The sequence below is a fragment of the Hesperophylax consimilis genome, chromosome 8 (assembly GCF_061612785.1).
Source record: "Hesperophylax consimilis isolate HC1 chromosome 8, BYU_Hcon_1.0, whole genome shotgun sequence".
Lineage (NCBI taxonomy): Eukaryota > Metazoa > Arthropoda > Insecta > Trichoptera > Limnephilidae > Hesperophylax > Hesperophylax consimilis.
The window spans coordinates 27,592,377-27,614,960 of record NC_142843.1 but is presented as its reverse complement, the minus strand read 5'-3'; the positions used below and the strand labels follow the sequence as shown (position 1 = coordinate 27,614,960).

At 34.8% G+C, this 22,584-nt stretch overlaps 1 protein-coding gene across 4 annotated transcripts in view; it reads left to right on the top strand.

Annotated features, from left to right (window-relative positions):
- Nucleotides 1–22,584, top strand: part of osp (myosin phosphatase Rho interacting protein outspread) — a 394,176-nt gene that overhangs the window by 326,211 nt on the left and 45,381 nt on the right. For all 4 annotated transcript variants that reach the window (XM_089634040.1, XM_089634042.1, XM_089634041.1 and 1 more), the window contains exons 5-6: nt 7,432–7,507; nt 8,106–8,270. In XM_089634040.1, coding sequence (XP_089490166.1) covers nt 7,432–7,507; nt 8,106–8,270 — 241 coding nt within the window. The remainder of the gene's footprint in view (nt 1–7,431; nt 7,508–8,105; nt 8,271–22,584) is intronic.

Genomic DNA, 22,584 nt, shown 5'->3' with positions numbered 1-22,584 from the left:
CGACGGAGGAAGTCATTTCCCATGTCAAAACGAATACAGCTCTCAGCTGTAATGCTGAAAAGTTTATGGCGTTTTCTAAAGAATACTCATCCTTTAAAATAGGAGTCGACGAGCAGAACATAGATTTACTACTAAAAGAAGAACTATGGCCCCGAGGAGTGGTTGTCCGTCATTTTAGATATTATAATAAACGCATTTCAGGTCAAGAAAACGCGAAAAAGCCGACCGAATCAAAATGACTGCTACTATACCAGAACGTGCGAGGACTCAGGTCTAAGATGAATCAATTTCTAGAAAATGTTCTTAACCAAGAACATAAATTCATCGTGATTACGGAGTCTTGGCTAAACGATTCGATATTTAACGCGCAAATTTTCGACAGCAGATACACAGTTTTCCGAAAAGACAGAAGCACTCAACAAACACGAGGTGGTGGACTACTGCTCGCTTTACTAAACGAAGAAAACATGCGAGCCGAACGACTTTCCCATCTGGAAACGGGAGACGAAAATTTATGGGTCAAAGTCACAATTCAAGGCTTATGTTTATTTATTTGTTCTGTTTATATCCCACCCAGTTCAAAAACGCATATTTACACGACTTTTTTCGAAACTTTAATTAGTAACTTAACTTACCTTGTTGATAAAAAAATCTTAGTGATTGGTGATTTTAACATTAATTCTTCACAAAATCCACGTGCAGTGAACACTGAGCTTTTATATGTTATGGAACTTTTTCAATTGAAGCAGTTTAATACAGTACTTAACTCATGTAATCGTACTTTGGATCTAGTATTAAGTAACTTTAGTATGTTTACAAAAAAATCCGATTTCTGTCTTGTTCAAGAAGATAATTATCACCCGACACTTGTGTCAGAAATTAGTCTTGATCATGACAGACCGTTGAAAAGTCGTTGTTTACATTCAGAAAATAACTTTCGTGGTTGGAATTTCCGCAAAGGAGACTTTGAGAAGCTGTACAGCCAATTGCGTGACCACAATTGGCTGGCTATCTTGGAGATCTCCGATGTTGACGAAGCAGTTAAGTACTTCTACGATACCCTATACGCGTATTTTGACAAATGTTTTCTAAGAAAAAAAGCGCCGCGAAATGAAAACTATCCTAGATGGTTTTCGCGTGAGATTATCGGGGACATAAAGACGAAGCTTGTATACCATCGACGGTGGAAACGATCAGGTTTGGATAGTGAACACGAGTTATTCAAATCCTATCGTACAAAAATTAAACATAGCATTTCAATAGCACACAAAAAATATATTGTGGAGGTAGAGAATAATGTTAAACACGATCCAAAGTCATTTTGGAAATATGTTTCTGACAAAAAAAATGACAGAGGCCTCTTAAATCATATTATTCTGAATGATTGTACTTACAAAGGAACTGACGTACCGGAAGCTTTCGCAAAATATTTCCAATCTGTCTATAATCCAGAAAAAGCTGATTTTGATTCTTACGTACCAGGACAGATTGGATTGACAAAAGCTCAAAACATATCTATAGAAAACGTTAATAACATGGATTTCAGTTTAGCAATAAGAAAATTGAAACCAAAAACATCATTTGGCCCTGATTTCATTCCACCCTTCGTCATTAAGGGTTGTTCTGAACCACTGTCTAATCCACTTCTACATATATTTAATCTTACGATTAAAAACGGAATTTTTCCTAAACTGTGGAAGCTGTCAAAAGTTACCCCTCTACATAAAGATGGTGACAAGTGTCAGGCAACCAATTACCGTCCTATAGCAATTCTTTCCGCACCTGCCAAGTTATTCGAAATAATTATTCATAAATATGTATATGCCAAGGTTGAACCATTCTTGATCGAACAACAACACGGATTTCGACGTGGCCGTTCAACCACTACAAACTTGATGGCATATACTGATTACGTGGCGAGAGCGCTCGATAATAATGAGCAAGTTGACACGTCATACCATGACTTTGCGAAAGCTTTCGATAAGGTTGATCACTTAGTGCTCTTAAGTAGGCTTGAAGAAATTGGTTTTTCCGAAAACTTAATTAAACTCTTTGCTAACTATTTAAAAGAAAGGGAACAATTCGTTTCCTATGGTGGTTTTAACTCTAACGCGTATCCTACAAACTCTGGTGTGCCGCAGGGTTCCAATTTAGGACCCTTTGACGGCCGGCGTGGTCTAGTGGTATACGCTTTTGACTACAGATCCGAAGGTCGCGGGTTCGAACCCGGCGTGCGCAAATAAATTTTATTTGATTAATTTGTGTTATTTCACAATTAATTAATTTAAAATAATATATAGTATATTTGCGGCACGTTCCAGAGTGGAAGATACTCTCAGTATCGCCCTGGTGTAAGACCACCATTCAGAATTGAAACGTTGCTTGAAATGGCTTTAGCCGTGTTTGGTGACCAGATCTGAATAGCCAGGTACTTCCCCACCTTCCTCTTCCCCATCTCCCTCCCCTCCCCAATACCCTCAGCCTCACATCATACCCCAATTGGGGATGCCATAGTCTCACTGGCTCCAGACGGGAGCAGTTGGGACTCTTGTGCGGTAATACTGTAAAAAAAAAAAAAAAAAAAACCCTTATTGTTTCTAATTTTTATAAATAATATTCGGGGAAAAATCAAATTCGTCCGTTTTTTACTTTTTGCAGATGATATTAAACTGTTCTTAAGAATAAGATCATTAGAAGACTGTAAAAAGCTCCAGGAAGATATAAATGCAATTATTGACTGGAGTATTGACAGCAAACTCGGTTTCAACTTCCAAAAATGCTCAGTTATGTGTTTTACGAGGTCACAAAAGATCGTATATTTTAATTACAAAATGAAAGATACATCACTAAAGCATACGGTGACTTATAAGGACTTAGGAATTGTGTATGACGCTCGCTTAACATTTCACGCTCACATTGAAAAGATCTGTAAATCAGCTACAAGAATGTTAGGTTTTGTCATACACAATTCAAAGGAACTGACAAACCTTGCAGTCATTAGGCTGCTTTACTTTAGCTTAGTGCGTAGCATTCTCGAGAGTGGATCTCAGGTATGGGGGCCAGAGGACACTGTCTATGTACTAATGGTCGAGAAAATTCAAAAGAAATTTTTACGATACCTCTATATGAGAGAGTTTGGTTTTTACCCATGGCTGTTTCCAACAGCATTTATCTCGGGAATGCTGAATATCTGCAGCCTTAGTTCCAGACGGGACGTCGCATTATTGATGATGGCTTACAAGCTTCTGAATGGTTTAGTATCAATTCCAGACATTCTGTCAAAAATAGGACTTTATGTCCCGGATAATTTCACGAGAGGCCGCCAACACAGGCTTTTAATTCTTCCCAGGTCCAGAACTAACTTACCAATGGTGATGCCCCTGGGAAGACTCACTAGGTTAATTAACTCCCTTCCAGCTAACTTGGATATTTTCCATATGTCCTACAACGACTTTAAGCGCGAAATATTGTATTTGTTTTAACTGTATACTTATGTATAATTTTTTTTCCATATTTTGTTTACCGCTTTTGCATATGTTTTAACTGTATACTTATGTATAAAATTTTCTTCAATAATTTGTTTACCGCTTTTGCAATGTATTGGTTTTTGTACTGTTTTTGCAAATAAATAAATAAAATAAATAAATAAAAATAAAATAAATAAAATTATTTATATATATAAAACAGTTTTGTGCTTGAAATCAAACGTTTCTAGACTCCGTTTGTCAAGCGATTTTAATGCCTATAACTTACAATATAAGGTACACCAAGAATATGCACATTTTTGGATTGTAGCTTCCTCTTAACATTTTTCTTATATAGATTGCAAAATGTGTGAATAGCGTTGTGGATAGATACCCATTGCGTTCTTCCCATCACTTCCTACTTTATGTTGATAGGGATTGGAATCGCATTAAAATAAATCGAATTAAAGTGCTAATAAATGAGGAAAGCGCATTTTTAGATGGCTTATGTGAATATACTTTCTTTTACATGATAATTAAAAACTTTGGAGCGACAATACACAATACCTACATATTGTACTATGCTGCGCTTGAATCGTGGCAATAAACGTATCATCTGGACGAGGCTTAAAATGTTTTCTCCTCTCTACCACGAATTGCTTCCAATTATTTCTCCGCTCGGCAATTCTCAATCAGTAATACATTTTTAATAATGCCCTGCGTTATTTCTAGCATGAGAATTTCAATTTAGAATAATAATAATATCGTCATAACTTAACTGGAAACTAAAACATTATATATTCTTGAAATCTTGTCAGGCTCCATCAATATTAGAAATAGAGAGAGTCTAACATTTTATTATAAGTATAGTTCATGAATATTAAGTTTTTTGCGTTTAACCTCGACATAAAATAATGTCATAAAAACGACGAATGCAATGTGTTTCCTAAAACGCATTCATGGAGTCACGGAGTTAAAGTACCTGAAATACCTCACCTTGTTGTACATTCTACAGGGTTTTCCAATAAGAGGTGTTATTTTGAATAGCCCGCTATTTCGGTAGATGTTACTTTTGAAGCTGTCATTTTGACATTTGACAAGTAGAAACTACGCCATTAATAAAAATGGAACGATGCACGCTTCAACAACGCATTGAAATTATTAAAATTCACTTGAGTGAATAAAATGCAAATCATCTTGAGTGATGAGACCCATTTCCACCTCGGTGGCTTCGTCAACAAGCAAAATTTTCGCATCTGGGGCTCGGAAAACCCAAGAGTTATTGTTGAAAAGCCTCTCTATCCTCAACGTGTGACTGTTTGGTGCGGTTTATGGTCCGGCGGAGTCATTGGACCTTACTTTTTCGAAAATGAGGCTGGAGCAATAGTCACGGTGAATGGATTGCGCTATCGAGAGATGATTAATGATTTTTTATGGCCGGAATTGGATGGTATCGATCTGGACAACGTTTACTTTCAACAAGACGGCGCTACGTGCCACATAAGCAACGAAATCATTGATCTTTTACGATTGAATATCAAAATAACACCTCTTATTGGAAAACCCTGTATATACATGCTCCGCAGAGAAAAACACTTTCAACAAATTTGTATAATTATTTAACGCCGGTAATTCCCGAGACAATGCACTCGCGCTAATTCACCATTTACAATCCATTACATTTCCTAGATTTCTGTTCGCGTGATTATTAAAAGAAAAAAAAACACAATGCATCGCTCATTTTTTGCGCCTTCGCACTAACTGATAATCAAAGTTAACACGTTCGATCTAGCTCTGCGCGATATGGAATTGATTTCGCCACAATCGAGACTGGGCAAATGGGCGGGTTTAGCATTATTATTATCATTATGTATTATCATTGCTGCATTAGCAAATCCGCGCAACAATGGTTTGCGATTCTCATTCCAATCTAAATCCATCTCTAAGTTGGGATTTATCATTTGAACGTGTAATTTGCATACGGGTACAGGTACAGGTACGATGTTTCGACCTTCGCGGATCACCTTACCGCCGGTCATGGGTCTCGGTCCGGTATGGAACCGCGACATGTTGTGCCTTTTGTTGCAGCGCTTTGTTTCAGCTTTTTTCGTCACAGGCTCGCGGGTCGCATTGTTGGCAGCGCTAATGCTTCTAAAACTAAGGAATTCTGATTATTTCATACTTTCCTTTTTTGATTTTTAAATTTATATCGCAGCTGAAACGTCTGCATTCTAACTTGGTCCTAAAAAAACATATTATCTGGTCAGTGGAAGTCGATTGTGTTCAATGAAAGATGACCCAAAAACTAAATTCTTATTGGCAGAATACAATATTAGATTTTTCTTTTTGCATTCAGAAGATCGCAGATTTGAATAACCAAATAAAAGATTTGCCTGTATTTATACGCCTTAAATTATGTAATGTATTCTTATTAGGCTAATACTGAATAAACCCATTAGTAACCCATTCCATTCTTTAATATTCTGCACTAGCGCAGGACCCGTGAAATCACGGGATAGTCTGGAATCTTGGCAAATCAGTTCCAATCTTGAAAAAGTGTTAAAAATATGAAATAGGTACTTACTTTATCGCATGTATAAATTCTTCGCACAATCAGTCCAATTTTGAAAATTCAAAGTAAATTTGAGTTCAATGAATCTGATTCCTGCCTCCAAACTTTAAAACATATTATATGAAAATACACCTTACCATATAAACATTAGACGACACAATACTCTAAAATAAAGTCGGAACCTTAACGACGTAAGTGAAGAAGGCGTTTACAAAAGTATTCACATAGAACATTGTCTTTCTGCGGGGTTTATTTAATTTAATTCTGATAAACGTTTACTAAAATCTGTCTAATTGGATCCTTCAGGAAGTTACTAATTCATCGCCTAGAACACAGGTTTTCAAACTTATTACGACCACCGCCCGCTTAAAAAAATCTTACCATTACGTGGATAAGATAGAGGGTGTGACACATGTCCATATGCGATAGACAATAAAATGATAATGAAAATAAAGTTACAATCACTGCCTTAATATATAGATAATAATATAGCAATAATATATAGTTTGAAAATGTAAAATGCACCGACAGGAACAAGATAATCACGCAACCACTTGTTTCCTATACAGTTTTCATAAATATCAAAAAAGATATAAATCCATTATTAGTGTTTTACTTAATTTAAAAATTAACTAACAAATTGGCAAATATTCAGTTTTGTTATATATTTTTACTGTTATAAGGAAATAAAACAAACAATTATTATTTAATTCATCTAGATTCCGTCGGATTTTTATAGATAGAATTTGTCTGCTCTCCGTCCTCTAGATTTCCTTAACACCCCCTGATTTTCTTTGAGCCTTCTGCTTCCCCCCTGAAAGCCCCCCAGCTCTCACAAGCGGGCGTTATCGCCCACTTTGAGAAAGACTTGTCTAGAATAATAAAATCTGGTGCTTACCGATAATAATTTAATGGTCGAATTTTTTTTATCAATTTTTCAAAATTTTACATGTAAAATATTTTTATGGTAAGATAATGTTTTTATTAATCTTAAATATAAATAACTTGCATCTTTATGGCTATCGTTCTGGAAAACAAAGATATTATAGTTACGAATTCGTCGGAATTAATTAAAATGGGAGCCTCGAACAAACCCCCGTGCAAAGTTATTGTGTCGTCTGAAGTGTGTTTTAAGTCATATAACAGTGTCTTCATCATGGCAAATCAATATTTTTCAGCTGCAACAAGTATTATCGTTAAATACTGTTTTTAAATGTACCTAATATGCGTAATCGGTTTGGTTAGAAAATTGCAGTATTTTTTCAAGATTTCTGTAGTTATACCGTATTATTTATATTATTATTATTTATACCTATGTTCGTGTTTTAATTTAGATGAATTAGCATGTAACATTTGACAAGCTATTTGCTAACGATGATTGTTTTCTTGTTCCAGGGCCGTCACAAGCGGAACGCTACCTTCCCCGGAGGACAGGCGGGCAGTCTACTGCAGAACGGTACCACCATCAGAAGTGAGACCCTAATCTTCTACATTCACATTTGTGCCACTGATTTTTATGATAATTTTCGCTAAGAGTGTTTTTCTTCAATTTAGAATTAATTTAAGTGCATTTCTATTAATTCCAATAAGTGGTTCAAAATTTTTTAACGAAGATATCTTTTGAATTATTGATATTTTATTTGGTAATAGTTTTAAAAATATCTCAATATTGATCATAAACATTTATCGTGGTCTGGATCCATTTCCCTTGTAGGATCAGGTTTGTATTTGTATTTTTGAATTGACAAACTATCATCAATGAGCTAAATGGATAAATCCATATGTTTTCTTGTATTTATAAAAAAATTATGCTACTTTGTTAATGTTTAAAAATGTCTTATCCTCATCAAAAAACTATATATTTTTAAAAATACTATTCGAAAACCTATTTATATTTAATTATAGTCATTTTCAATTTTAGCAGATAAATGACACATCGTTTCTACATTCATAATATCAACTTTTTATATTTGTTTACCCGTCTACTAAAATATAACTGCTCAAAAATAGGAAATATTTTGGTTTACAGTAAATTGTTATAAAAGGATATTGTGTTTTCTTTCAATCAGACGGTACCGGCAACCTGTCCCGACCCAGACACAACAGCTGTCACGCGGGGGGTTGGGCCGCACCCCCTCGCCCCCTGCCAGTGGAGCCCGTGGTCCCAGCCCCCGTGCCGCTCGTCACGTTGCCGCCCCCATCGACGCCACCCGTTCCGACACCCGAACCGAAAGGTAACTATTTTTTATGTTATACTCGTATCTCCGACTACTACTAATTGCTTTTACCATTCGAAAATATTATTTATATGTCACGTCAAAAAATAATGTTATAAATATTTACAAAATCGATCTTGATGAAAAGGCGGGAAATTTGAAAGAAGTTTTTTTGGCTCATTATTTTGGAAAAATGTTTCTTGTTTTAATCCTTTAATCCAATCTAATACTTCATTCACACTTCATAATCGGCGCGCTGATTACTCGCCGCGGCGGGTGATGTAGTACTGCCGTAGAGCCAGGGGATCTCTTGTGATGTGTCACATAAAAAATAATGTTTGACCTGAAATCATCTCAGTATTTTATATTACACTAGTGGATCCCGCAATGCTTCGCTTTCTCTGGTATCTCAGACTTCTTCCACCATTCACTACTGCATACTAGAATGTTACTGTTAAAAAAACTAAATTGTATTGTCTTTAATTTTAATGAAAATAATACCCCACTGCTAAATATTAGCATACTTCTGAGGAATACTTCTGTTGGTGGACTAACTGTACCACCCGTACGAACCACAGCAGCACAGAATCACTATGTATATAAAGGAATAAAATTATTTAACCAATTACCGGCTGATATGCGAACAGAAAAAATTTCGACAAATATAAAAAAAAATTAAATTCCTATTTTTAAAGTACCACCATATTGTTTTAACTTCCTCTTATGATATATTCTTCACTGTTTTGTTATTGTTAATGTTTTATGTACATCCCATATACATTTCTTGTTTTAATTACGAGTACCTTTATAATCTAAAAAAATGTTATGTCTAAATCTATAATTGTGTTAAATTCTTAAGTTTTTTAAAAAGTTATTAATAAGTTGTCCTATCCTAACCACAAATGTCAGCTTTTGTAGGAGAGTGTTTAAAATATTTTTTAATATGTTATTATTTGTAAAAAAAAAGATAAATAAAAAAATAAATTTAATTATACTCTGGATCTCATTCCAGTGCAGAGATGTTGCGTTAAGTATTCCTCAGACGTTTCCGTCTTCTTCTACCATTGAAACCACTTTCTAAACACTCCTGATACTAATAAGAACAACATAAGAAGGCTGAATTAAGTATAATATTAATATTTATCTAGTATTAGACCACGTAACTGATCAGATGGTACGATATTTTGTTGATTTCCAGACTCCGTTATTAGTCATTTCTCATAATACCTCATTAGCCTTTCTTCACATTTTCATGGGTAGGTTTTAGTCGATGTAATTAATTTAGCTTTGCTGATAAATTATAATAATCACAAAATATTGCATTTTCGTTGGCTTGCATTAATATGTGTCACAGTACAATAGAAACATTTAACGTACACCTGTTTCTGTTGATTCATTTACACGCATATTCATTTCGGTTCGGTGAAAACAAGGGATTATACATACAGATAGATACATAATATTATTAACCTGAATATTAATATCCCGACTAACAGTTGGGTATTAAAATTCAATGTAATCGGCTTAACTCAAGTTTTATCAAAATCATTTCATTCGACATTCTATGCTTTGGAATTAAGATAAGACGTTTTTTTCTTTAGACATTGATATAAAACGAGCATGTAAAACACCTAAGATAGAATATTTGTGTATATTGCTCAGTATTTTTTCGAGTACCTATGAACTTGACAATTTTTTTATGAGATTCACAATTTTACATACCGTTTCGAAATTCAGTCTTCATATTATTTGTCAGCCTTCATTTTCAGAGATGGAAATCACTCTAGAAAATTTTTTGGCATCCAATTCTGGAGACGGGCCGCCCTTAAATGCCAAACCCATCGACCCATCCGAAGTCGACAATTCTCTTTAGGTCGACCGCCCATCGACTTTTGTTTATCTCTCTCAACTAAAGATACCATCAAATAATATTGTAATTCCAAAGGTCATCCGTTAGTCGGGCTACGTACCCAGCGAACAACTTAAGTGTAAAAAGTGTGCTATTATTTTTCTGAACAGCTTTCTAGTTTTTCCCATATCAATGATCACGCATTCCCATAGATTTCATAAACTGGTATCGCTGCAAACATCTCGATGTCATTATTATTTATTAGAAATATTAAGAAAAAAGTAAATTTAATTAACACGTCTATGACACCTCCTCAGTGACAGAATGAATTAATAATTTCGATGTTTTTTTAACACGTATCTGATACACCCAAAATGCCTGTCATTTCTAGAGGCAGTTTTAGAGTAGTTTTTTTTAGTTTATTCCGGTTTAATTAGAGATAGTATGCTAAAATTAACATCTACTGAGCAATCAAGATCATTAAGCCAGGTACCTTGTGCTGCGAAAAGTTTACTTTTTAAATTTGTCTGGTATTCAAATCGACGATTTGACTGAGATTACGATAAACCTTAAAAAAATGCATAGTTATTATTTTTAGCTAAGAAAAACTTCAAAACAATTTTAAAATAAAATAATACTTCTGTTAAGGCCAAAGCAGTAAAATGGTTTTAAGGGTATACTTAAAAGAATTAACAATTTTCTCTTTCGTATATGGCGCTTATTAATTATTTTAGGGAAAACACTTTTTGCAAGTTATGCTTCAAAATATTGAGATGAATTGCTTGTTTGCGCCCGTACATACGGAACACGAATATGAATAAATAGTTTTGTTGGTACACAAACTCAATTCTCTCAAGAAAGGCATACAAATACAATATTGCATCGGTGATTCAATCCAATATCTTATTTGTATGCCTTTCGTGAAAGAGTTGAGTTTGTACACGGAAAATACTACATTCATATTCCGAATGTATAGGCGCACAAACAATCTTTCTTGCAAACGGTTTTTTTTTTGCAATAATTAATTTCAATAATTTGATAAATATTTATTTATGCTTTAATTAGTTTCCGGAAAATCTCGCTATTTGCCACGTACACATTACCTGGAACTCCTCAGTTGGTTCAGCCCATAAGTTTAGCATAGAAATCTGTAATAAATTAATGCAAAATGTATTTGAATGTTACTCTATCCAATTTGAGGTCGTTATGGCCCACGCCACAGTTATACACGATATTATAAGCCCACGCGCGGATCGCAGAGTCATTTCCAGTGTCACATTTCACTGGACTTGTATTATTGTATTGTGATGGCTGCATTGCAGTCATTACAGTGATTGCACGGCTGCAATGGGAGAATACCTAGGACTATTCACTCATAAGCTTGGCGATACGTCATCTCCATGGAAGTAAGAAACCATCTTACTTCTTTCTTCCATTGTCATCTCTCAATGAAAGATAAATCGGTAAAAAAACATTAAATTCTTCTTAGAGATTCTAAAAGATGCTATTCGATCCAGAATTTTTAAAGCATTAATCTTTTCATCATTTTGCGTTTTTTTCAGAACAAAATGTTCAAGTTTGAAGCTTATTCTCTACTGGGGATATATGGGCTAATGTAACTGATTCACACATTTAGGTAAATGACATGCAAAGTAAATGAGATATGTCATTAACTACAAAATATATAAAACAGGCTGTGGCATGTTTAAGCATTTGGAACCAGAAACCTTTTGACAACTTTTATACTATTTTTATTAGCTTGAAACGCATTTTAAGGCCTATAGTCAATGCCTATAGGTTTTTAAGTAATTTTCTGTATAAAAAACTTTAATTTAGTGAGTAATAAAATACCAACACATAAGTAAACTCTTGAAAGTAATCATTGATCGCCACCAGTAAGTAAGAATGATGTGTAATTATGAAGAGACAAATTCTTTAGGAAAATGATGGATAAATCTTCAGGCATCATCTCAGTGCTGCAAGTCACATTTTTTGACGGAAGGAAATATGATGGGTGCCTTATTTGGCTTGCAGAGCGCTCCATACTCCGCATTTTTATTAATATAGTACTTACGCAGATATCAATGGTTTATTATAGGCTTTGATTGATGTATCGGTGACTACTGTTTTGATACGACCAGACATTGTCATGTCCAAAGTCGTAAACATAAAACAAGCTGAGATGCTATCGCCGTCGTAAAACGTCACAATCAATGTATAACAATTTGTTAAACTTGCAAGATTTTAAAACGAAAGAAAATTCAACCAAATCGGCTAGAATTTGCACGTATGGAACATGTTTTCAAAACCCTGAAAATGAGCATGTTTTAGCATTTCATTTGTAAAACAACCACCATCATCTGACCGTTGCTTTTGGTTTATCGTTCTGACCCCGGAATGTGTATCTTATTATTTAAAATTCCAAGCTTCATCCAATTGATGGCCGCTATGCAGATATCGTTTGGGCAAAGTTTTTGTTGTTGTAATTTGGATGTTTTTTTTAAAGGTTTTGTAAAACTATTTTTGGTACTAAATGTTGATCAATAACCCGACACGCTGAGTGCGTGATTTTTTCGTACTAGAAGGCTGAGATTGATTGAAAAATGTTGCTGCTAAAAATATTAATATATTTATTAACAGTTAAATTTCATTAATCTTATAATTTAAGTATCTCCAAATCTTCTTTCATTTTATAAATTACCAGCTGACGTTTACCCGGCGTTCCTGGGGGTTATCCTTAGGAGATAGACACACACCACCGTTGTGGAATTCTGTAAGCCTTTTTATGATATAAAATTCCATAGTACATTATTTTGATGCATCTCATAAAGTTTAGCCAGCTTTAGCCATGTAGTGCTGGAAAACATATTTTTACGATTTTTTATAAAACATTGACTTTTCTCTACTTTCCATAAATACTATGCATGTATTATAAATGTAAACCTTCCGGAAAAAAATCTCTAAATGATAGTGAGAACCCTATCAATATCCGTTGCGTAGTTTAGAAGAACTAAGCGCACAGACAGGCAGACGCGAATAGCGACTTTATTTTATACTATTTAGAGATTCTTGTTCTATGAATAATTTCAGATAGTATTTTGTTACAATCTGGGCCTTGTAAATTTCGGCTCCCATAGCTGCTGCGTTTTGTCTGGAGATCAGTATTTCTATGATCTGACGCTCGGTTCATCAGAGGCTGGAAGACAAGACATGCAAATCTAATTTCTACTAACTACCAACTACTACAAAATCCACCGTCAATGTTGACATCAGTTTTTTTCTTTCTAAATTATTAAACACAAAACGTGTTTTTAATAATTTTCGGAGGTTTTTTTTACCCTTTTTCTATCGAAGGAATTTCATATAATTACCGTTTCGGCTTTACAAATGTATCGATATTATCTTAAAAAATAACATATATTTTTTTAGGAACTTAAAAACTTAAAAGTTTTACAGAGAAATATGGTATAAATCGGTAGAAAATCGGAATGCGGGGCTAAAAGGGTGCGTGTTTATAATATCCGCAGGTAAACAAATAATATGATATTAAGTGCTAAGTTATAAGTAATTTTGTAATGCACGCTAGTCCATGAATCACTTATCTCGCGGTATCTTATATATATGTAAACGAGTTTTAATTATTTCATTTAGTTTGTAATGATTTAATATGTGAGGTTTGAGTGAGATTATGAAAAATGCATTAAATTTTTTTTTTCCGTGATCACCTCATAAAAGTCCCAACAGCTCCCAACCACCTTGAGCCATCAGCGATAGAGGTTTCTTGTGAGGCTGAATGTTCTGGGTAGGGGAAGGTGATGGGGAAGAGGTAGATGGGGAAGAATATGATTCAGATCTGTTCACCAAATACGGCTAAAGCCGTTTCAAGCAGCGTTTCGATTCTGAACGGTGGTCTTTCACCAGGGCGACACTGAAAGTGCCTACCACTCTGGAACATTTCGCAGATACTACATATTATTTTTAATTAAAAAAACTGTGAAATAACACAAATCAATCTAATAAAATTTACTTGCTCCCGCCAGTATTTGAACCCGCGACAACCGAATTCGTAGGAAAAAATCGTAACTACAACAGCACGGAGGCCGTCTAAAATCTATTTTGGTTGTCAGGGATTTTCCGTATTTGGCAATTTCCGGTCGGTGCCTTCTGGTGCACCGATGTAAAGCTGTATAAGGAACAAGTGTCCAATTATGACGCAGCCTTTATTTAATTCTTCTTCATGGTGATGTAGAGTTGGCGGTCACAGTGCCTTCATTGTAATTGTAATATGAATATTTAGGAAAGCTTTATTCCAGCTTGGGTTGTGCAATACACATCCAGACATATTAAGGAAACGCAATACCTATATACGAAACGCAATATAATTTGTTTTAATGTAAATGTAACTTTATTAAAAACAAAATTGAAAAATAAAATATATAATAAAACATGTCTTAAATCCAAAAAGCCCATTTTGCAGGAAATGGTAAAACATGATTTTTTAATTTTAATAATTACATATCTGAACGTGTCTAGAAAAATACACATAAGACAGTTATCATACCTACAAAATAACATTTTATACACTTTTTATATCGTCATAAAATAGTAAGAATACAGCATTCGTTGCTATAAAGGTGATGGGGGCACGTGCCCAGGGTGAAATAAATTACTCGCCTCGAATCAGGACCCCCAGCGCCTAGCCATAACCATTTTCGCCTAATTTATGGCGCTTGCCTCGGGTGAGAAATCTTCTTTACCCCATCGTTGGTAGGAGTTATAGCATAAATTAATCCTCTTTTGAAATAAAAGATACAGAGCCAACAAATCAAAGCCTTTCTCTTTCTCGTTCGAATGCTCGTTAGATTTTATTTTTCTTTCATTAATTAGCACCCACTTGAAAATTTACTCAACCGTGAAAGTCAATACGAAATATGAGGCACCTATTGATTTGTGTATTATTTTATCTTTTGGTTTTCGATGTTATTAATGACCGTATTAAACATGGCGCACAGTGGGAAATAATCAGGATTAAGAATCTAACATTTGGAAAGGGTGATGAACGCATAAAGCACAACATATTATGCAAACTGACGTGTTATTTCGTTCATAACATATTTGGCCGAAAGGTTGTTGATATTATTATAATTAATTGATTTATTCTGTATCGCGGTTTTTGGTGAAAAACTACGTTTATGCATTTTTTATGAAATATTGTATCTACCAACTTTCTCAATAATTACAAATTTATGCGCCAATCCGGCACAGGATTTATTTTTAACTTTCAAATAATAACATCACGCGAACGTTCACGTAAATTAATATGTTAATACGTACAAGTAATTTAATTTCAAATGAACTCGCATGAACTTCACCTATTCTCAACGCGTGATGACTCTCCGGATTTATGTAAAATAAAAATTATACAATTGCAATGTGGAATACCACCTTGAAATTACGTAGTTTTGTTAAATTCAAGTACATTGTAGGTATGTATTTCAAAGTTTTAATTTGCTTGTGTTCTTAAAACAGTGCTAAAAATACTTTTAACATTTATTTTTTTAAACTATTTTTCACATATGTATTTGCAAAATATATCGTCGGCTGTGGTCTGTGAATAATCGGTAGGTAGGTATACCAAAATTAATTGATTAACAAGTCGTTTTAACACTAACGTTGGTAGGTAGTTAAGTTTTACAGATTTTGAAAAAACGCATACGTCATTTTATCATATTTGATATTTTTGGTATATTATTGTAAACCATTACAATTATTATGAACAGTATAAAATTTATGAATGTTATGAATGCATTGACAAATTGCCAATATTAATTTATCGGTGTTCTGCAGAAAGTAATTATTTGTTAAAATCCAGAAAATAGACCGCTGTGTAGCGGCGCGGCGGGTTGCTAATTCCGGTTGAATTCATCTGCTCATTAAAACCACATACTGAGCTGAGATTTGGCGAGTAAAATATGATCATATTATTAATTCACTTATCACCTCTGACCCCAATACTCCGCACAGTCACGACCAAGTGTTGTGTTTATTATTTATTGTTTTATACGAACACGGTATTAGGTAATATTATTTATTGAATATTATTTCTTTCGTCATCTACGTGAATGTTTTTTTACATCTCGACTGCATACCTTCACGGCGTGATTGTCTTAACTTATTAAAGTCCCGATTATATCAGTTTTGTAACGATGAGAGCAGCTAATATTGCATATTGTTTACTTTAATAGGTTCGATGAATTTGATTTATACCTACGTTACGTACCAATACACTGTGCGGTTATTCTTATTATCACGCACATTATGATCCGTTTCAATTCACTGAGTTGGCGCAACTTAATACATTATTTATTAGATGTGTAAAGTCTCACCAAGAATTACAGATATTTTATTACCTATCTATAGCTACATAAACTAGCAAAGAAGCAGTGGATTTCATATAAATGACCTATGCGATCCGGGCGGCCTAAAACAACTTCTCTCATATTCGTTTAAAATGGCTGAGATTCAAACACCCCAACAAGCGATGAGAAGGAATGCGGTATCTCCACATGATTTCGTAATAATTTATGAAAGTAAATCAACACAGAAAACTTAATCAATATTTTAATGAATATTTTCTCACCACAGGTTGGAGATACAACCTAATTTGGTGAAGGCGTCATAGATAAATGAAATTTAAATCTGAAATCAGATAAGAGGATGACCCACGAGCAAACCAGTGCAAACACAACGCAACGAAACGCACCCTTTGTCATCGCTTTATTCTTTTACAATTCCCTGATTGCATCTCATTGCATTGTGAAGATCCATCTCAGAGTAATGATATCTACGGGAGTGATGATAGCAATTTCATCGTTACTTTGTAATGGAGTTCTATAAATAAATGCTATTTCATAACGATTGTTTTCATTGTGCGCTTGTTCAACTTGCTGGAGTATCTCCGGATTGAGCGGATTATTTATCCGTGTTCCGATACTGGGAGATTACGTATGTCATAATATTACCGTACCTGAACGGTTCCGATATCGTTGATTGATCTTATATCGAAGACATTTTAGATTGGGTCGATGCTTGTTATTTCCGATGCTTATACATAAGAAGTTTTTTTTAGTTAGTTAGCCAAGCAAATATCTTTTGAGTTGTGCAGTAGTTAGTTTATATCTCCATCTAATTCGATTGAATCATCCATCAGAGAGTATGTTACATAGAAGGGTGTAGCATTTAGGTCCATTATATTTATATGTCTATTACTAATCACAGCGACCTTCTCCCATTTCATTGACCTCTTTGGAGTTGTAGAACAGAATTCTTAACGACTTAGGATGCTGCTATGTGTGGTAGCTTCTGTTGCGTGCATACCCTGTCTTCCAGGCAGTGTTGTCTCCCGGACCCGGCCCTGAAGGCCTTGGGGGGGCCGCCTAGGCCCGGGGCTTGACCTTAATGGGGAATTAATACTCCACCCATCAGCGTCATCATAATAGCAATCAAAACATCAAGAAATAACGCGTGAGGTTTTTCCGCCGCCAGAGTCCTAGTCCCGGAGGTGATGGGAAAAGGGACAGACGAAGATTTATGGAGGTTATATTCATCTACGGTTAGTTACGTATGAGCAGCTCGTTGTGAATTTTATAGAACTTCTCCTAATTAATTGTTTTTTTACACATTTCATAATGTAATTACTCAGCTTGCGCACCAAAAATGTTCCTCTACTATCTTGCTTTCTCATTTTTTTAATAATATTATGTATTATAAATCAATCTGTATTATAATACATTTAAAAATAAAATTAGTCAATCGTCAATTTAATCATGTCATCAAGCTTTCATAAACAATAATTATTTCCTTAATTTTTAATTATTATTTTTAATTGAATTGTGGAATTTACTACATCGCACTACCCCTCCATGCTCTCTATCTTCTGGAATATACCTATTTTTTTAATATTGTCTTAAATTCCAGCAGTACATTAATTACAATGTACCTAATTACCTTTTAATAATATTACAAAGTTCTATATTAAACATAACAACCATAAATACATCTCTCTCCATTTTTCGTGTGAGTATGCCAGCATGATTCTAAACAGCCTCAGATTTCTAGAATATACAGCAAATATTAGCTTTATAATTTTTATACCATGACAAATTATTCGTAATTCCTCGATTTTCTATCTCCACCACAAATTGATAAGATTATTTAAAATTCCAAATTAGTCAAACATCATAAGTCCTTTCATGATGCTACTTAACGAGTGTTCCTCTGTGAGGAAAGTACCGGTATTTAGGGAACCGACGACAAGAATTTAGTCTTGACGCAATGACTGGGCTATAAGACATAATGAATGTGTATTATTTATCACGCTTTAATTAATGCCACGGGATATAATAAGTGGGGAAATCGAGTGGAATAATTTCACTGTTTAAGTTTGACGGACATTATGTGCGAGTGAGTACCTTGTGGCGGCTTACAGCGGCGGTACTTTTAAATGGATTACGATTGGACGCGGTCCTCATTGCTGTGCTTGACTCATCAACAAGACTCATTTCGGGATGAAAAAAACAGACATACTCTTACATTACGATCGAAGAAGATGGCTGAGTGATCAAGGAACGTTTTTGATGCCTATCAAGAGAGCCTAGCATAGATTATGGAAGTTACACCTCATTTCACCTTAATTATCACAAGAAACAACTATTTACGTTGGGAGATGTGGTAAAAGATGCATTAACAATCCATTTTTATTCAGAGTTCAAAATTTCCCTTATAAAACGATACATTTGCCGCAATCTAAATACACATAAATTATATAACCCAAACTAAGAACGTAATAACCCATTTTGTGAACGTAAATAGTTATTTTTTGTAGTAATTGAGTTGAAACCAAGTGTAATTTCCATAATCTGTCCCGAAAAGTGCGGCGATTAGGTAAATAACCCCTTTTGTTATCTCAAGCAATGTTTCAATTCTGAACCAAGCCAATACTGAATGTATCTTCAACTCTGAAATATTTTTTTTCTGTACGATATATAATACATAACAAATTACTTGTTTTTAAAGAAACACAAACATTCCCGGGTTACGAATAACCTGAAAATATTTGAAAATCTCTTACTACCACCACAGTAAACGGAAAATGTTGCTTGTGTTGTGATGGAGGACTGGAGGAGACGAGGAATTGAACACACTACGCCTGGGTGGGACCCAAACGCGATGTCAACTCAGCCACCGACCGGTCAAAAACGAATAAAATTAAAACGAATGTTTATTTATTTTTGCCCTTAGACTCAAAAACTACTGGACCGATCTCAATAAAAAAAATCAAAATTTGTTCTTATTAGTGTCGGGAGTGTTTAGAGAGTGGTTTAAATAGTAGAAATTAAATAGTAGAATGAGGTACGGAGTCAAGTTATTGTGGATTTCGCAATACTACGTGAATGGTAGAAAAAGTCGGGGACGTCTGAGGAACACATGGCATGATGAAATTAATCAATATTATGTGTGATAAAATGTGGCGTACGTCTGAGGAACACATGGCATGATGAAATTAATCAATATTATGTGTGGTAAAATGTGGCGTACGCGATGAACGAAAAAAGTACTGTAGGGAGTATGTATGACGCGGAAGCGAATGGTAGAAAAAGCCGAGGACGCCCGTAAACCTTTTTCAATTTTTTACAATAATATTATTTCCACCTTACAAATGCACTCCGTTCTCCGGTACACTAGAATTCACAACCTCAAAACCTTACTACAAATCTCGAGCAACATCGGACTTACGTCAGCGAGTATTTAATCAAATCCGGCTTTTGGGATTGGAAATACAGTCAAGGAAACGCCCCGCCCGCATTAACATTTTCCCTTAGCTGTAAAAAATCGTAAAAGGTATTTTTAAGCTGAATTTTTAGAGAGAAGACCAAAGCAAATTTGGTGAACAACTTTGTAAAATTTCCATGTTTTATCCTTTTAAGACATCAACCAGAACAATATTAACATGATATGGTTATACTGGACGGGACCTCCCTAAACTACTCACAATATTTTTAATCTCGTGACAAATTGTTAGTCACATTTGAATTCCGTGAAAACATGCGTATTAAGTATTAATACGGCGCACAGGGTCAAAGATTAATTAAGTATTATTAAAGCGTGTGATTCAATTTGTCTCGTGGCCGGTGAAACCTTTTTGCAGACGATTTGATTAAGCAATCTCTTTCGTCATGGCTGCTTCTCGGATTATTTATATGAATACTTTGTGGCATCATAAATAATAATTATATTCATCAAGTGGTCGTCGCCGTATTGAAATGGCGTACAGAGTAACTTCATACATATTTTTCATTATTTAATCTTGTTTTGTACGCACCTGCCGTAGATAAAACGTCCAAAGAAAAAAAACTTGCTATTTTATTCAATTTACTGAGCCTATTTTTTTTGCCTAACACGCGAATATTGAAGCGGCTGCGTTATTTATTATTTGTTAAATGACTTGCTTCAAATACAATATTTACGAAGAACTGACCAGTTACGTCTATGAAATTGAGATTTAATGCGAACAAAAAACGGTGTTCCCATACAATTTCATGGTGGTTTCCCTACGGTAGTTTTACGCATAGTCAATTAAAAGATGGGACTTAACCAAATCAACAATTTGTAATCGTCATGCAGCCTTGAAAAAGATGAAGAAGCTCTACGGGATTATAGCAATATTTGTGGTATATACTGACTTAACATCTGTGATTTTTTACGTGGGGTATTTAGCTTACAATCCTAGCTTTATTCACTCACATTCTTACATAATTTTATGTTATTCAAACACTTAAATTAACCGTACTCTTCCTGGGAGGGCCCACACTTATTCCTGCAATTCTGTAATTCATACAATGTTTTTTTTTCTTATTTTATCCAAGCTCATTGTTTTTTAGGATCATTTTACTACAAGATTTGAACATCATTTATTTTGAATAGTGTCAATAACCTCCACTACAATACATGTTTTAGAACCCCACATTAAAAATACTTACAACAATGACTTCTCTGCTTAATAAACGCCCCCTTATCCCGTGTCCATCTAATCGGTCCAATTAAAGTTCACATTCGTGGCCGAGCTCATGTCATAACTTGGAAGAGCTGGCCGCGTCATAACTCTGTAAAGCTCGTTGTCATTATACCTCTAATAGGATTGTCTGTGTTCCTCGCTGCGTTTGATGTAACTAAACACGTAAAACAGAAAATAGCGTAGTCGGTGGATTTTTTATTTTTATTGTTCCAGAACATGCATCTCAAGTCAAAAAAGTATAGACCAGACCGTTGCGAGTGTTCATTAGATTGTCTGGACTCTGGACCAATTAAAGATGAAGAATTTAAAACAGTTCAGTTGAAAAAATTTTAGAATAGCTGCTATTTTTAATACGTCAACTCCACCTGAAGTTTCTCTCGGGCTTATGGCACATTTGGCAACGCTACGCAGGGGGTCCATTTAAGAAAACGAAGGAGTAATTTGGATCTTGTAGATATTCATGCTGTAGGAGGGATGAAATATTATGCCGGCAAATCATACCAAGCCGAGTTGGTGATATAGTTCTAAATGTTGAATTACTTCCATTACTACAAAGGAATTTGTCATAAATATTTGTTATAAATAGTTTGTAGGCAAGCTATAATATCTTTAAATAATTGTAAGTATGTTTGCGGAGAAAACAGTCTCTCCATAACGGTTTTTAGACGATGATTACTGAAATACGTACAATCATTCTTGCAATTTACCAAATTCGAAAAGTAAGATTTCAGTGATGAATATCAAAATACTAGGTTAGCTAGAATCATCGCTCGTGTGATTTTGTAACTTTACCTGTGTTTATTCTCTTCCTCGGGCGACACGCGATTCTCTCGTCCGAAACGGAATTAGTTGAGTTTTTCGTTTTCACAGGAATGCGTCTGTTTTATTTAATTGCCCCCATTCTTTTTTGTTCTTCACTTTCAGAGTAAACGTTACATGAATGATGTCACAAAAATGATGGCTTAATCCAAATAATGGTTCGTTGACACAACATATTTTTTTGTGTGTTCTGCTTCTTTTAAGTTTTTGTTGTCATTTTCAACACTTTGGCATGTGTGGTCTTTGATTTTGAATGGTTTTCACTTTATAGTGTAGTAACTAACTAAGTTAACATAGGATACGTATACAGATGTTGGATTATTATAAATTACCTTTGCTCGCGTTCTTCGTTCACATTATAGGGACTGGAAGTTCTCTCTCGGAAGATTGATCCTTTTGGTCATGTCAGAGTTTCTACGTACGCCCCCAACTTCTCCACCGACATTACTTTCATGTATTACGTATCTGTTCGGCGCTTTCATCTGACCGGTCCATCATGACTCTCTTCCTGATCAACATATGGGCTCTCCAGTGTTACCTCCTACCGGCTGTGTATCCTTAGGAAGACTAACGACTTTGAATTAGCTGTC